We start from the raw sequence: 16903 nt of genomic DNA, 5'->3' as shown, positions 1-16903 counted from the left end.
ATTTTCTTCCCTTCTTCTTTTCTTCTCCTGTTTCTTTGCTTCTTTTAAATAGAATTGTCTTCTTTCTTCCTCTTCTTCCTCTGAAGAATCCCTCTCTTCTTCCGAAGTATCTCTCTCTTCTTTTGAAGAATCCTTCTTTTCTTCTGACTCCTCTTGTTTCTTTTTTGGGCAATCTGGAGACCAATGTCCTTTTTCTTTACAATAATAACAGGTATCTTGACTTTTGTCTCTTTTAGTCCCTGTTTTTGTTCTTTTTTGACGGTCTGGACACTCTGAAGACCAATGCCCTTTCTTCTGACAGATATAGCAAGTATCTTGACTTTTATCTCGAAAGGAAGCAGAGTAGTCCGTCGGCTGGTCTGAAGAGAATTTTCTAATGACCCCTCGCAAAGCTCTGACGAAACGTTCCATCTGGGTAGTCTCTTCCATCGTTGTGCTCAGCTTGAGAGTGAAATGAATAGTGAAAGGACAAGACACACACCCTTTTTATACACGCTGGTTTGCCAAGACTATAAATTAGTCTGTGGTGTTTAAACTTGAGTCATTTGACGTTTTGCACTCAAGATGAAACGATCCCATTCATTCGAGAAGAAAGAAGAAGAAGAAAGTAAGAGGCAGAAACGTGATCTATCGCCTCGTACCAGGGCTGAAATCTTGGCACAAATCCATGCCAGTGATTTTGAAGAGGACATGAGTGAACCAGAATCCGAACCCTCTAAACCAAGTTCACCACCCTTAGTCAACCCTGAAAACTACTATTCCATTCGAGAGACTGAAAAGCGCTCCTCTAGAAAATTTAGAACCACGGCTTACACCTACACGGTGAAGTTTAAAGATTTCAAGGCCGACGTACCCTTGGAGAAAGCAGAAGGGTTTATCACCGAGATGTAGGATTCTTTGCTCACCTCACTCAAGCGACAATGTCAACCCAAAGAAGACGATCGCTTGACACTATCCATAGATCACGACGGTTTGAAATCCCCTGTTTGGATCGAGTTTAGCAGACCTGCAGAACTAACCCCTTCCAAAGTCATGGACAAGATTCAACACGTACAACAATCTAATGACCAGTTTGACATCACCGATGGTAAAACCACACTGAAAATGGCTCACGTCTCTCTTCCTCAAGGGACAGGACGCAAAAAGATGTTATTGGTGGACGACCTTCGCAACATTAAGCGTAGTCTTGTCCGAATTAACAACCCTCAAGACCAGATGTGCTTAGCCCGTGCCATCGTGGTGGGACGAACCTATGCCAACAAGAACGACACGGTAGAATGGAAAAGAACCTGGGAGAACATTCGAAAATCGAACCGAACCAAACAACGAAACGAAGCAGAACTCCTGTTGCAACAAGCTGGCCTGTCCAAAGACACACCCTGTGGCATTCCTGAGATGCAAAAATTGCAAGATGCCCTAGCTCCACGCTACACCTTGAAAGTGCACCCTCAAGAAATGCGCGGGTCTCTGTTGTTTCGAGGCCAAGACTTTAAGGACGGAAAATACATTCATGTCTATCATCACGATGACCATTTCGATACCATTACCAGTATCACTGGATTCCTGGGATACGGTTATTATTGTGAGAAATGTGATTATGGTTATAACAATCGAGAGCAACACAAGCATTGTGGATTGAAATGTCCAGGATGTTTGGCCTCTCCACCCTGTCTGAGCGAAGAACCAGTGCCTTGTTCAACTTGTCTGCGTACGTTTGTCAGCCCTGCCTGTTACCAGCAACATCTGAAGACGCAAGGTTCACAGCAGAAATGTGCTTGTCAACTCTTGAGATTGTGCCCTACCTGTGGACAAGGCATACTTACCAACAATGCCAAGGCACACGTATGTCGAGGAAAGAAAAAATGTCACATTTGTCACCACATCGTGGACTTGGAACACGAATGCTACGTGCAAAAATACCAACCCCCACCAGAGAAAGAGGACGGTCACAAGAAGAAAGGCAATTTCATCTTTTTCGATTTCGAATGCATGCAAGAGACTGGCATTCACATCCCTAATTTCTGCGTGGCTCATCGAGCGTGCGAGAAGTGCATTCAAGAACCTATCTTCAGTCATTGCCCTCACTGCAGCAAGATTCCTGGAGGGCGTGAAAAAATCTTTCGGGGACCAAACACGTTAGCCGATTTTGCCCAATGGGTCTTAGACCCCATCGACAAGACGTGGAGCCAAGAGGACATCGAACGTTACGGAGATTGTCATCGTCATGCCACGGTGATGGCTCACAATTTCTCCGGATACGATGGACAGTTTCTTTTGAGGTACTATACGGAACATGGCACCGAACGTCCTAAAGTGATTTTGAACGGAGCCAAAATCATTTTCATGCAAGTGGGACAAGTACAGTTTAAAGATTCGATGAGTTACTTGGCCATGCCTTTGAGCCGAATGCCTAAAACGTTTGGAATGACAGAAATGGCTAAAGGGTACTTTCCACACTTTTTCAATACGGAAGCCAATCAACATGCTGTTCTACCCCATTTGCCTGAGGCTCACTATTACGACCCCGACAACATACGTACCGAACAACGAGAAGCTTTCTACGCTTGGTACCAGGCTCACGCCTCGGACCCTTTCGACTTTCAGGAAGAAATGTTAAAGTATTGTCGTTCCGACGTGGACATTTTACGACGTTGCTGTGGAAAATTTCGAGAACTGTTCATGGAACACGGAGGGGTCGATCCTTTGAAAGAAGCTTGCATCATTGCCAAAGCGTGTTCCTTAGTGTACCGCCAACGATTCATGCCTGAAAACACCGTGGCTGTCATCAGTCCTCAAACGACCCACTATGTCAAGCGTCAATACTCGGTCAAAGCCCTACGTTGGTTACATTACTTGTGCGACAAGGAAGACAAGTGGATTCAGCATGCCCTCAACGGAGGAGGCGAAAAGACCATCGGAACGTATTCAGTAGATGGCTGGGACTTAGAAAACCCCAAGATCGTGTACGAGTTTAACGGTTGCTTATTTCACGGATGTCCCGTCTGTTACCCTGACCGTGGCACTAAAAATCAGTTTTTGCAACGAACCATGGAAGACTTGTACCAGGACACTTGTCAGCGACACCTAAAGTTAGAACAGCAAGGATACCAAGTGGTGGAAATGTGGGAACACGAGTACGATCACCGTTTGAAAACCGATCCCGAGTTTAAACGCCTCGTGGAAAGTTACCAGTTCATGGACCCGCCGAACCCGAGGGATAGTTTGTACGGAGGAAGGACCAATGCCACCTGTTTGCTGTACCAAGCCGACGAAGAGAAAGGAGAAGAAATCAAATACTTGGACGTGTGTTCGCTGTATCCCTACGTGTGCAAATATTGTCGCTTTCCTGTAGGGCACCCGCAATTGTTCACGGAACACATCGACCTGAAAAACATTCGACAATACGAAGGCTTGATCAAGTGTAAAGTTTTGCCTCCCACGAACCTATACCATCCCGTCTTACCTCACCATTGTCAAGGCAAACTGATGTTTCCCTTGTGCCGTACTTGTGCTGAAACGTGCAACCAGGACCAACCTTGCCATCACAGCCAGGAAGAACGTGCCTTGACGGGAACCTGGGTCAGCGTGGAATTGTTCAAAGCTCTGGACATGGGATACCAACTGTTAGAAGTGTACGAAATTTGCCACTTTCCCAAGACACAACAGTACCACAAGGGTGACCCTACTCCGAAAGGCATTTTCGCTGACTACGTGGATGCCTTTTTGAAACTGAAACAAGAAGCCAGCGGCTATCCTTCCTGGTGTCACACTCCCGAAGACCAAATACAATTCAAAGAGAAATACTACGCACAAGAAGGCATCTCCTTAGACCACATCGAAAAAAACGAAGGTAGGCGATCGTTTGCCAAAGTGATGTTAAATTGCTTGTGGGGTAAAATGGCACAACGACCGTGTTTACCCAAGACGGAATATTTGACAGAACCTTCCCGCTACTTCCAGATGATTCACGACAAAACCAAATACATGAAACACGTGGACGTCGTTCGAGAGGATTTGAGTGAAATGAAGTCGAGGACGGAGACGTGTACAGGACAGGCCCTCCGTCTTGGCACCAGTGGTGAAACAAGTGGGTACGAAATCGCAAATCCTCGGGAGTCGTAGGTTTCAAATCGACGAGTAAATAGGCGTGTGGCGTTCCAGAACTCTGGAATTATGAGTCACCAAAACCAATTTTGCTTAACTTTACCCAGTGACAGTTCCATGGAGGTGTTTCCCAAGAACACGTTGTGCTGTTACACGGCCAAATTACTCAATCCAGTTAGATCACGAAGCCCATTGGGAAGTGGCTTTAGTAGAAATGATTCACCCGACCCAAGTCCTCAATGTCCTTCCCAATCAAAATTTTTTTGATGTGGAAGTTCATGACGAAGAATTGCAACAGTGGATGGATAGCAATGTCAAATATGACAAGAAAACCCGTACACAAAAGTACACCACCTATCACTTGTTCATTCCCCCAGGCTATTATTTTAGTGGTCAACATTTGGTCAGCACCATAACCTCCAGGTTTAATGTCGTGTTTCTGAAAGCTTTGGAGCATGTCAACAAAAATGTCACCATGGAGTACCACAAAGCAGCTCGTCGCTTCTTGATGAAATTTGAACGAAGTAAAATCCTGTCCATTTTATTTTGTCCTGAATTGTTTGACATGTTGGGCGGAGACATGGACATGAGAAAGACCATGATCAAGAAAAACGAATTACCCATCGTTTACGACAACGAGTCTTTTAGCAAGTTATTTCGTGCCCCGGTAGAACTGAACCAAGGACTGAATTTGATGTTCGTGTATTCCGATGTGGTGGAGTACAACGTGGTGGGACACACCTCTGTGCCGTTACTGCGTGTCATTCCTTTCAAAGTGGATTCTGCCACGAACGCTGACGAGGAAGGTGGAAACACTTACCACGTCCACCGCGAATTTGTCCATCCTCACTATTTGCCGGTCAGCAAGTCGTATTTGGACACGGTCAACATTGCTATAAAAGGAGATTTGGGACAAAATATTCCATTCACCAAAGGAAAAGTCACGGTGAAACTCCATTTTCGAAAACGGTTCTCTCACGACTCTTAAGTCATGTATCCAGTGTACCGAGGGGTTGCTCGACAGCGAGGACACGGCTTAGGAGACATGTTAAAATCGGCCTTTCGTTCGGTGGCCCCAGTGTTGAAACCGATGGTGACACGCGGATTGCACGCCTTGAAAGATGCGGCACTGACGCAAGGCAAAGAATTTCTCCAAAATGTCATCATCGACAAACAAAACCCTAAAGAAGCCTTCATGAGGGCAGGCAAAAATGTCTTGCTGCAAACGGGCAAAGACATTTTAGGCCAACGAGAAACACCTATAAATGCCCTGCACGCTACCGAGTCAGGCATTCAGCAAGGACAAGGCAGAAAGAGACGACGAAGAAAACACCCTTTCACCAGGCTTCAAGCGAGAAAGGCCAAGAAAAGAAGAACCGTTCGAGACTTAGACGTTTTCGATTATTGAGAAAAGAGACAAAAAAATGATGCACCGAGAATCTTACGCTTGTTCCAAGACGGAACTGGATCTGTTTGCCATGCCCCCTACCATGATGACGATGCAAGAATCCCAGTGGGTGGAATTTCACCCCGTCTCCTCACTGACCGATTCCGCTCCCATCGAGTTTGAAATCAAAGGACAGCCCGAAGATTACATCGATCTGAATAGCAGTTACTTGTACCTGAAAGTCGAAATTCTAGATAAGACTGGAGGTGCTATAGACGATGAAGCAGTAGCTCCCGTCAACAATTTCATGCATTCCTTGTTCAGTGGAGTGGACTTGTACTTGAATAACAAACTGGTCAGTAGCAGCATGGATACTTACCCTTATCGTGCCTACCTGGAAAATCTCTTGACGTACGGAATAGATGCCAAGAACACTCATCTCAATGCCTGTGTGGTATGGGAAGCTGACGAACCTACCAAGTTTGAAATATTGGAAACTGATGAAAAGAAAGACAACAATGATGGATTTGTAGAACGAAGAAAGAGAATCACGGGAGCCGACACAAGTTTAGAACTGATGGATCGTTTGCATTTGGACATGTGGTTGCAAGAAAAGTATTTGCTGAACGGGGTGGATGTCCGCCTGAGACTGAATCGTAGCAGTGCCGCTTTCCATTTGATGGCTGATAGTGACGGTTACAAAACCAAAATCCTAGAAGCCAGACTCTACGTACGCCGTGTGGAAGTGTTACCTAAAGTGGGAAACGACATCAGTCAGACGTTGAGCAGAACGACCGCCAAGTATCCCATACGACGCGTGGAAGTGAAAACCTTCACCATTCCCAAGGGACAGCGATCCATGATCGAAGATCATCTGTTCCAAGGACAGTTACCCAAACGTTTGATCGTTGGTATCGTCGAGAATACAGCCTTCAACGGAGCTGCCGAAAAAAATCCTTTCTACTTTCAACACTTTGGCGTGTCCAAAATCGAAGTCAGTCGCGATGGCAAGACCTTGTGTACCCGACCTTTCGAACCTGACTTTACCAAGAAGAATTACTTGAGATCGTACTTGTCCCTGTACGAAGCCACCGGACAGTTAGGAACCAATACCAGTCACGGTATTACGTACGAGGATTATGCAGGAGGCTACGCTTTGTGGGCTTTTGATTTCACTCCAGACCAAGGCAGCGACGAGGGACATTTCCACCCTATAAAATCCGGCCAGATTCGTGTGGAAATTCAGTTTAAAGACCGAGTCCCTGATGAAACGGTGAACGTCATCCTGTATGCAGAATTCGATAATACCATAGAAATCAACAGTTTGAGAGAAGTCATCCTAGATTACTAGAAACCATGGAAGACTGTTATCCCTCTTTACCTAGTGGAGAAACGTTTAGTGTTGCATTGTTGTTAAAAAATGTTAGAGTTGTTGTTTAGTGTTAAGTGATTTTTGAATAAAAAATGTTGTGTTTTGAAAAAATTGTTTGATGTTATATTGTTGGATTATTGTTAAAAATGTTAGAGTTGTTGTTTAGTGTTAAGTGATTTTTGAATAAAAAATGTTGTGTTTTGAAAAAAAATGCCTTTGTCTTTTGTTTAGCTATAAGAATGTTGGATTGATGCTCTTTCATTTCTTACTATCCCTCTCATGACACTCACTAAACGTTGCGACTGAAAAACCGTGTGGGGGATGTTTTCCTTCACGTCCGCGCTTTGACTTTAAGAACCGGGTTGTTTCCAGTCTAACCATCCATTGTCGACTCATCCTCCTAAGAAGATGTGCTCCAAACTAGCTAAACTCAACGAAGCCTACGTGAATTTGCATAGGGTCAGACACAGTCTGATACCGAAGCCAGAAGAAATAGAGAATGTGAGAATGTTAAAAATCACTGAAGACCTGATAGAAGAGCTCTTCAGAGAAGAAATGAACAGGGAGAAAGAAGAATGGACAGAGAAGTATAGACTTCAGAGACAGCAGCAACAGCAGCAACAACAGCAGCAGCAGCAGCAACCTGAACCTGACAGAGGCTTTGTCGATTGCCGTATCGACACCAAAGAGTTCTTCTTTTCTTTCCGAAGAAGCAGACCTATCGCCAGAAAGTCTATCCTCAGAGGACATCGCATTCTTAGAAACTAAAAAAGAATGCCATAGCAAACAAAAAAAACAGCCCTTTTCAGGGCTACCCCAATACTCTAGAAAAGAAATAACGATCGATTTGCCAATGTGTGTAGGTAGAGTAGTGTGAAAATAAACACTAACTCTTTTTTAAAAAATGTGAGGGTATGTGTTTGTGTGTTAGTAAGTGCTTAAGTAAGTTGGTATGAATAGTAGATTAAAATCATGTTTTTTTTGGTGTTTGAGGTGTATATTTGGAGTTAGATTGGATTGCTTTGCGTATGTGGATAGTCTATTGAAGTGATTTATAAAAAATTTTAAAATAGTGATGGGTAGCATAAAAAAGTGAGTGAGTGTTTCTTTTAGGTCTGCGCGTTGTTGTTTTTGGTCATGATGTAGGTAACATCAATTTTATGTTTTTTTTTAGGGGGGATGTTTTCCTTCACGTCCGCGCTTTCACTATAAATTGAAACTCGCTGGGCAGTCTAGCTACCGTTGTTGATTGATCAACACCAAAAATGAACACGAGACTGTCTAAACTGTTGGAACTTCATGTGCATCTGGAATATGCCAGGCGCCTGTTGAATGAACTGGCCGCGGAAGCCATTGTGGAGGAGGGAAGGATAAGAGAGGAGGAGGAAAGAAGAAAAAAGAAGAGGAGGAGAGAAGATATAAAGAAGAAGAAGAAGAGGAAAGAAGATACAAAGAGGAGGAGAGAAGAAACAAAGAAGAGGAGGAGGAGAAGGAAAAGAAGAGAAGAAGAATAAATTTCAGAATCCCAGAGAGCGAAAATTGGGATTCTGAAGCGACATATCCTGCCTCTGCTCTCTCCCCCAAAAAAGTAAAAAGTAACTGGGGGATAAGATGTGTATGTGGCGCCAGGCCTGGAAGGTGCCACCATTAACCAGGTGTCCATGAAGTTCTAAAAAAAAAAACAGCCCTTTTCAGGGCTACCCAATACTCTAGAAAAGAAATAACCATCAATTTGCCAATGTGTAGGTAGAGTAGTGTGAATATAAACACTAACTCTTTTTTAAGATAGTGTGAGGGTATGTGTTTGTGTGTTTGTGTTTGTGTGTTTGTGTTTGTACCCGCTCACGTACGATTGTGTGGATAGTAGATTATGGATTTGTTTATCGTTTCTTAGCGTATGTGTTTGTGTGTTTGTGTTTGTGTGTTTGTGTTTGTACCCGCTCACGTACGAATGTGTGGATAGTAGATTATGGATTTGTTTATTGTTTCTTAGCGTATGTGTTTGTGTATTTGTGTTTGTGTGTTTGTGTTTGTGTGTTTGTGTTTGTACCCGCTCACGTACGATTGTGTGGATAGTAGATTATGGATTTTGTTTATTGTTTCTTAGCGTATGTGGAGAGTATAGTTTGGGTTTTATTATATGAAATGAAAAAGTAGGGGATGTTTTCCTTCACGTCCGCGCGTTGTTTGGTCATGATCTAGGTAAGATTAATTTTACGTTTTAGGGGGATGTTTTCCTTCACGTACGCGCTTTAAGTATAAGAACCCACAGTATTCGTCGTTCAAACCATTCTGCAAAGAATAAAAAAAGAAGATGGCTTCTAACCAAATGGACAAAATACAAACATTACAAGACGTTTTAGACAACTTAGGAATGATGGAGCAGATGTTGATAAGACTGGTTGAAGACCATTATTCCTATAGTCCCCATCGTGTAAAGATGGAAATTAATAACTTAAAAAAGGTAAAGGACAAGATTAGTGGTGTCATGAAAGAGATAAAGGAGGAGAAGGAGGATGAAGAGGAAAGAATAAGAATAAGCAAATGGAACGAAAAGATTGAAAAAGAAGAAGAAAATGAGAAGAGGAAGAAAGAAGAGGTGGAAGAGAAGAAAGAAGAGCAGGAGAAAAAAAAAGAAAGAAAAGAAGAGAAAGAGTGTTGGAGATAAAATAAGAACTTGGTGGAGAAAAAGAAGAAACTAGAAGCAGAAGAAAACCCAAAGGCCCTTTTCAGGGCCAGCCATATTTCTCGAAAAGAGATAGCCTTTCCATTGCCTACCCCTTTTCTAAATTTAAATTTAAATTTAAATTTAAAAAAAAACTTTAAAAAAAAAAAAAAAAAAAAAAAAAAAAAAAAATCCCATATTCAATTCCCCTTGTCTCTAGACAAACCCAAACTCTATTCCCATGTTAATTTCCCTTGTCCCTAGACAGACCCAAACTCTATGTTAAATTCCCATTGTCCCTAAAGTGACCCACGATTTTTCTCCATGTTAAATTTCCATTGTCCCTAAAGTATCCCAGGGGTCTTTTTAATGCTAAGTCCCATTGTCCCTATAGTATCCCACTTAACTACTGATGGTGTTAAAAGTCCACATGCAAGGTTTCATGAAAGAAACAATTAAAAAGCACAGGCTGTTAATGAATATCTTAGCAAATTAGGCAGCAGAAAACAAAATGTCCAGGTTCTAGCACAAAGGCCCTGATGTTATGCTCAAAATAATCCAGGTTCTAGCACAAAAGCCCTGATGTTATGCAAAAATTAAGTTCCAAAACATCATATATCCCACCGTGATGTAATATTACATGTTTCTCATAACATCATTTTCAAGGAAAGGCAAGAATTTCTTTTTCTTGAAGTGTAAGTTCCATACAAAGAAATGCAGATATATATGAAATGTTACGCGTTAACTTGTATAATTGCATTATTAAAACGTTGAGGAAGAAGGTCATCGCACACAAACTAAGAGCTTCCTTTTTTAAAAGCCAAACTTTCTGTAAACAGAAAGGGAATATACACCGAATTTACCATTTACAAAGTGTAAAGGCATAACTCCAAAAATTATGAAAATGTTCATCATGACCATTGTATTATATTGTTTATAATTCTCTGCCCAGTGTTTGAAGATAGACTCACAGCTTGCAGACGAGACCGGGAAGAAGATGCTGGCCCTGCAGGTTTTCTCTTTATATATACAGTGTTTAATGAAAGACCTGACCAAACGGACTGAGAAACAGGAAATGCTGCACAGAAATGATGATATCCACTGGATCCTTACCGTTTCCGCCATCTGGAATGACTCCTCCAAACAGTTCATCAGAAAGGCAGCAGAACAGGTGTTTAGTCACGAGTTTTGACTTTTAAACTATATTTGTATATGTTGGAATCACTAGCGTAAAGGTCTGTGACTGTGTATATAAAACAGTTTGGGTATATTTTGGTGTGAAAGGTTCGTCACATCCCGAACCTATTACTGAAAACATTTAAAAATAGTTTAAAGCAAAATTTAAAATTGATTGCATCAGATCACATTTACCAAAGTTGTTTAGAATGGTAGGCACAAGTCAAATACTATCCACCAACTAGTACGACATTGTCACGATTTCCTTATGTAGTGACCTTTATCATATTATAAGGAACAACATGGATAATTGTGGTGATAGATGAATCCATCACTTTCATCATCCACGTTGTCCATTAAAAATCATTGGTACACTCGCAACAATTTCACAATTTGAATCTCATCTAAAATTATTTATGAAGCCTTAGGATATACATAAAGAAAGCACACACTGTTGATTTCTACTCGAAGCTATTTTTGTCGTCATAATTTACGGGAAGCTTCAGTGATAAAATTAATTACATCAATCCCGTAAATGTCTGTCTGTCTGTCTGTCTATCTATCTGTCTGTCTGTCTGTCTGTCTGTCTGTATGTATGTATGTATATATGGATGGATGTATGGATGTATGTATGGATGGATGGATGGATGGATGGATGAATGGATGAATGTATGTATGTATGTATGTATGTATGGATGGATGGATGGATGGATGGATGGATGGATAGAATGTTAATGATGGTTATTAGATCTGAATGATGTTTAAATATCTTTACTCTTTTAATATGGTTTGACTCTTCATTTCTAAGATGAGAAAAGTCTGCTTGTTGTGAGCGCAGAAGTGGTAGCATGAACTATACTGTATATCTTGGTACGTTTGACATAATTACTGCAACCAAATTGAATGAAACAACATATAACTTGTTATTATTTACAATGGATGATCTTGAACTGGAATTCCTAATTCGGATAAGTCTTGTAAAAAAGTGACTTTTTCCGTTCTGTATCTCAGGGCATTACATCATAATCAAACCTTATTTCAAAACAACCACTTTATCCTCACACTAGGTTAACTTAACCAACGATAGGTTATGTTATAGATTCGAGAATGAAATACTAAAACTGTGTTCTTAATCAGGCAGGCATTACGGCTGGCAAACTTGACATCGCCATGGAGTCGGAGGCAGTTTCTCTCTATTTTCAAAATCTCCCGCCAAACAAATGTTTCACTCCAACGGAACAAGTGCATTTTGGCGCTTCACCAACCGGCACAAAGTACATGATTTTGGACCTTGGAGGTAGAGGAGTGGTTTATTATGTTCATATCTGTTTTCAAGTCTACGTTTATTTAATAATTTCCAGTAGACAATAATAAGAATTTTCTTTCGTTGCGCAGAGAATTCATCGCAAATGTTACATTTTGCAGGGTCAGTTTCAATAATAAATCTTCCGTTATAATTTCCAAAATGATTTTTCAGATAATAAGTTATATTTTGAGATTTAGAGAAAAGTAAAAGAGATGACATTTGTTTAGCCTTTTGTATTCAAATACCATCATTCTTCTTGAAAAATGAATGCTATAGAGTTTACTAAGATACTTTTGTTCAAGCATTATTGAAAGAGTCTAGTATCGCAAAATTTGGAACAAAACGTGCAACGTAGTCGAATGTAATATGTGATAATCTACGACTTTTTAAGGAAGCGTCTTGATCAGCAATGACAACCATGTGCATCACGAGACGCAGTATTCACTGAATGTAACGGATAGTGACTATTGAAGCTGCTTATTCTTTAATGCAAATGTTCTTGAACTTCGGGTATGGAAACATCAACTTTAAACAAAGAAGAATCCATTTAATGTAAGGTATGCTAACTTGACTATTGATATAATATTTGATATCGCAGGTAGCACCACGGATTTTTCTGTGCATGAAAAGCTTGCGGATGGTAAAGTGAAGGAGATCGCTAAGGCAAGCTACTGTCAGTGGGGAGGGACTGACGTTGATGATGCTTTCTTAAAACTTATAGTGAACTTGGTCAGCAAACCTGTGATGACGGCCTTTCAGAATGACTATAATTATGACTACCTGGATTTCGTCAAGAATTTTGAAATTGCTAAAAGAAACCTGACTGCAAGCACCACTGACATGCTCAGCATCAAGGTAAATACTTTACTTAGGATTTCTAATTATATGTTTTCTGCATTATACCCTTTATCTACTATATAGGTTTCATGTTAGGTCAGTTATATAAAAGTTTCAAAAATAATGCTGAGATAATACTTCTAAATTGAAATTATATTTTATCAATAGTAAACACGTTCAAAGTGTCTGCATGGGAATTAGTAACTTATCACAATAGATGTGTGAAACATTATTTTCATAAAAATAAAGTTCATTGATATCTCGCACAAACAACAGAATCTAGCGTATATCACACAAACCACAGAATCAAGCGCATATCATACAAACCACATAATCTAGCGTATATCACACAAACCACAGAATCAAGCGCATATCATACAAACCACATAATCTAGCGTATATCACACAAACCACAGAATCAAGCGCATATCATACAAACCACATAATCTAGCGTATATCATACAAACTACAGAATCTAGCGTATATCATACAAACTACAGAATCTAGCGTATATCATACAAACCACATAATCTAGCGTATATCATACAAACTACAGAATCTAGCGTAGATAATAGACATACTCTAAAATATTGACTCAGATCAACCACTCTAATTAAATAAAATATATCGGTAAAGTGAGAATCTACAGTAAATAGTATGACTCGAATAGTCTCTCGACTCAAATAGTCCCACGACTCGAATAGTCCCACGAAAGATTTAAGCGTGCGTTCCCGGATCACATCATGCCATTTCAAGATTCAAAAAAATATTTTAATGGAAGAGTAGTTCAGAAAATAATGACGCTTATGAGTTTAAGACTGAGATACTCCGTCAAACAAAAACAATAGCCTTTACTATTAGAAAGTCATATTTTATTTACTGGATGTGAAAACTCATATAAGCTTTGTAATTGCCAGTCAACATTTCATACTTATATGTAATTAGAACTAGAAAATGTACATTTCAAGAAGTTCGATAATGATTAGGTATGTAATGACAGATAACAATTTGTCCAAAAGATAATGCTGCTTAAAATGAAACTCTTAACAAATCAGCTCAAATAACCCTTTGTCGTGCCTGTGTAAGCTTTAATCAATAAAAGCTGCTGATAATCCGGGTCACCTGTCATTGATCCTGATAGCCATTGCTGTTAAAAAGCAGGAAACAAATTGAAAATTAATGAATTTTAAATTTATTAACATGAAAATTGGAAATGTTCTTAGTTTTATTTGAGAACCACTACAATAATATGTATGGAGTATAACTGCTCCCCTCTCCACATGTGTAGTCAACACACTCCAGGTAACCGAGTTCAGTGTATGGATAACACAAAGCCAAGAGGGTAATGCGACTGTCTAGTCCTTCCCATTGATTTAGATCGCCATTGACATTAGCAGACAGTTTGTCGACCAGTCACGTGGCACCTATACTCGTCACTGGGCACCGGGTACTGAGCACATGCCACAAGGCAGAGTGTAAGATAGTGTTCATCAACACCGGACACTGGTCAGATCACTGGGCACCAATCTTCAAACACCGGGTACAGGGCATCGAGAACAGTCAGGTCCGTTCTCAACGATTTTCTCCAGTCTTATGGTGATATATTCTTCTCAAGGAAGATTCGTTATCTGCTCTTGCCCTTTAATGATTGTTGGAGGCCATGGCTAAGATATGCAGACACGCGTTATGTATGATCGTGGCGTTGTCGGAGGAGCTACGCCACTTCCGCAGAGATGCCGCGTTGGACACCTATAAATGTTTTGCTATACCATAGCAAAGGCGTCAACCCATGATAGACCCATGGGCAGCCCAAGAAGCTTATGCAGCCATGCACCACCGTATTATAAGTATTTTCCAGAATCGTACTTGAGACATTGAAACTGGAGAGGCATGGCGAGTTGAACAAGTCTGCCGTCCTAAAGGGAGAGAAGGTCATTCATAACTCCTTGGCAGTGCATCCCTCTTCCTTTCATACAAGTAAGAACCGCCTTAAACCATTCGGTCACCCGCTACCCCCTGTTCAGATGTTGCGTTAGCAAGATTTTCAGATCGGCACCATTATTTTAGGAACAATTAGGCAACATAGATCTACTTTGGAAAACAAACTAAATTCTTGTGAAAATCACTTTCTATTCAGTAGCAGTGGCGATAACAAAATGTTCAATATCACTACAGTAGCAGTGGCGATAACAAAATGTTCAAGATGAATGCAGTAGCAGTGGCGATAACAAAATGTTCAAGATGACTGCAGTAGCAGTCATAATGGATGTTTGAGCTCCACACCTTGTCATGCCATTGGCAGGTTTCTATGTCTAAAGTCACGATTATTGGTAGAAAATGGGCATGCATTATGTATGTAATTAGCTGTTCTTCCTACTTAATATATAAGACATTAACTGTAAAAATAAATTTGAGACATACATAATTACACAAAACTAAAGAAAATCCCCAAAACGTGATTTTCTACTGCTGTAGACCATGCATGTTCTAAGTGTTGTAAAAAAGACTGGTACTAAAGAAAATTATATTCAACTAAATTTCTTATCATTCTTTTAAAATAGGTAATTCACATTAAAAAATAAAATTCCACCAATGTTTTAAATGTTACCATTGAGAATACTGTTTCTGCAGTATTGATACTTTTATATTGGTATGCAGATTAGTACAGAGACGAATTACTTTTAATAAAAGATACACACGTAGTATATAGAAATTGTGCCTTGTATACAGAAGTCATTAACTAAACTTGCCTGTATATCCAGACTATATGATCTCTCTGAATTTAAAATATATAGCATTTTTATCCGTGTGTGTACTTTATGGAACTTGTATCCACAAAGCACAGTGGTATTAAATCGGGTTCAATTTTAAAGTATTTCTCAAGCACCCAAATTCTCTTGAGCATAATCCTCACTTCATATGTACGTAAAAATGATATAAAAGAGCATTCTTGAATTTTTATCCGTGTTAGAATAAGTTGGTCTTATTTAGCTATCTCACATCAATGTATAAAACGCTAGAAAACATAAATCTAAAACCACAGCGTCATATTGCTTGCTGTAAGTACTAGCTTTGTAGTGCTACTTACAGGTGAAGTGTTCTTGTATTTTTGAAATCTTTTTGTCTTCCAGTTACCAGTCCACCTACTGGACCTATGCAAAGAGATGACAGGTTATACATTCAACGAATGTGTAGAAAAATCTGATTACAAGAACAGAATTAAGTTTGTCAGTGACAGAATGCGTCTGGATGCGGAACTGGTTCGGGACATGTTTCGGCAGGTAACAGAAAAGATCGTCGACCATATAGAGGAGGCACTTGAAAGAACCCCTGGTGTTTCCATGATACTTATGGTTGGCGGTTTCTCTGAGTCCGTATTTGTGCAAGAAGTCATCCGATGTAAGTTCCAAGACAAGATGGGGCTGAGGGTGATTATACCATTGGATGCTGGTTTATCAGTTTTGTATGGTGCGGTTTTATTTGGTTGGAAAACTTAGATTCTGTCACAACGGAAGTTCATTCAGAACAGGTCAGAAATAGACAATGTTTGATATTGCATGTGTCGTATCTCGCATTCTTTTAAACATTCGTCATATTCTTTATCTGTTTCACAAGTATATTCTTGTGAATTCTTTCATGACAAATTTAGCGTCATATTGACCTTATGGAAAGTGATGTTAAAACAGTTGGAAATCCAAAGTTTTTAAAGTTTGCACTTTTGTGTGAAGTTATAAGTAGGTGATTCCAGTGCGTTTTTAATGGCTGCGTTTCGCAGAGAAATGGGCATTCAATTGTTATATATAGTTGACAATTGACATATATATATATATATATATATATATATATATATATATATATATATATATATATATATATATATATATATATATATATATATAAAGCACAGTGGTATTAAATCGGGTTCAAATACATACATATATATATATATATATAAATATATATATATATATATATATATATATATATATATATATATATATATATATATATATATATATATATATATATATATATATATATATATATATATAATGT

At 39.7% G+C, this 16903-nt stretch overlaps 1 protein-coding gene across 3 annotated transcripts in view; it reads left to right on the top strand.

Moving 5' to 3' along the window:
* Positions 1–16632, top strand: part of LOC149782592 (uncharacterized) — a 43755-nt gene extending 27123 nt beyond the window's left edge. For all 3 annotated transcript variants that reach the window (XM_089934063.1, XM_089934062.1, XM_089934061.1), the window contains 4 exons: positions 10481–10699; positions 11842–12001; positions 12609–12865; positions 15979–16632. In XM_089934063.1, the coding sequence (XP_089790189.1) occupies positions 10481–10699; positions 11842–12001; positions 12609–12865; positions 15979–16344 (1002 nt within the window). In that variant the 3' untranslated portion in view covers positions 16345–16632. The remainder of the gene's footprint in view (positions 1–10480; positions 10700–11841; positions 12002–12608; positions 12866–15978) is intronic.
* Positions 16633–16903: the final 271 nt, after the last annotated feature.

The sequence above is a fragment of the Sinohyriopsis cumingii genome, chromosome 15 (assembly GCF_028554795.1).
Source record: "Sinohyriopsis cumingii isolate HCF-2022 chromosome 15, ASM2855479v2, whole genome shotgun sequence".
Lineage (NCBI taxonomy): Eukaryota > Metazoa > Mollusca > Bivalvia > Unionida > Unionidae > Sinohyriopsis > Sinohyriopsis cumingii.
This window is presented reverse-complemented; position numbering and strand designations above follow the sequence as displayed.